The sequence below is a fragment of the Phalaenopsis equestris genome, unplaced genomic scaffold (assembly GCF_001263595.1).
Source record: "Phalaenopsis equestris unplaced genomic scaffold, ASM126359v1 Scaffold229441, whole genome shotgun sequence".
Taxonomy (NCBI): domain Eukaryota; kingdom Viridiplantae; phylum Streptophyta; class Magnoliopsida; order Asparagales; family Orchidaceae; genus Phalaenopsis; species Phalaenopsis equestris.
This window is the reverse complement of record NW_018247414.1, coordinates 1-716: the sequence shown is the minus strand read 5'-3', so window position 1 is coordinate 716 and position 716 is coordinate 1. Positions and strand designations below refer to the sequence as shown.

The following is a 716-nucleotide window of genomic DNA, read 5'->3' as shown; positions in this document are numbered from 1 at the left end:
TTAAACAACTAAAACAAGTTTATATTTCAACATAATGATAAGAAAGCCATTACCATAATAAGGTCGTAAAGCTTATCCACATCAACATCGACAAATTTGGCATCAAAATCCTCAAGCTGTTCTTCATTCGGCAAGGAATAGTCAATATGCCTCTTGCAGTAATAGAACACATCAGAGAGAACAGAGGCCGTGACATTGGGTATGGGTATGACGTCTTCAGCACAGTTATCTTCAATCAAGTGGCGAATTGTTTGAGATTTCATGGCTACTTTCTCTTCCACCACCACCTCCTTCCCATCACTCCCCATCATTCTTATCATCTCTGTTTCTTCAGCCATTCCAGAAAAAAAATAATTTTTTGGAATACGAAACAATGGAGGATTGGTGAAGCTGTTCTTATTTATAGCAGGAGGTAAGTCGGTTGGGAATTGGGATAGGAATAGATGTTTCTCTTTATGGCGTTTGATTATGATATAGATAGTTTGTGGATCTCAAATATGGCACCTAACAATAGAATATATGGTTGCTTTAGAGTTCAAGATATCCTGATTTTAAGGTTTAACGTAATAAGAATTGAGGTCCTTGCTGAATTTACTCCGAGATTTGCTCTCATTTCCCCGAAAATCTGAGTGTGAAAAGAAATTATTATTAAGTTTTCGAATTCGTAATGAGGATTCTTAATAAGTAGACATATTTGAGAATAGGGCTGTTAAAAT

General features: G+C 35.9%; 1 protein-coding gene across 1 annotated transcript; it reads right to left on the bottom strand.

Annotated features, from left to right (window-relative positions):
- Positions 1-53: 53 nt before the first annotated feature.
- On the bottom strand, positions 54-662 carry LOC110038033 (SKP1-like protein 4; the record flags this gene model as incomplete). The annotated part of the gene is made up of 1 exon (XM_020742792.1): positions 54-662. A coding segment is annotated over exon 1 (285 nt), but the record flags the coding sequence as incomplete, so codon positions are not given.
- Between the last annotated feature and the right edge of the window lie 54 nt (positions 663-716).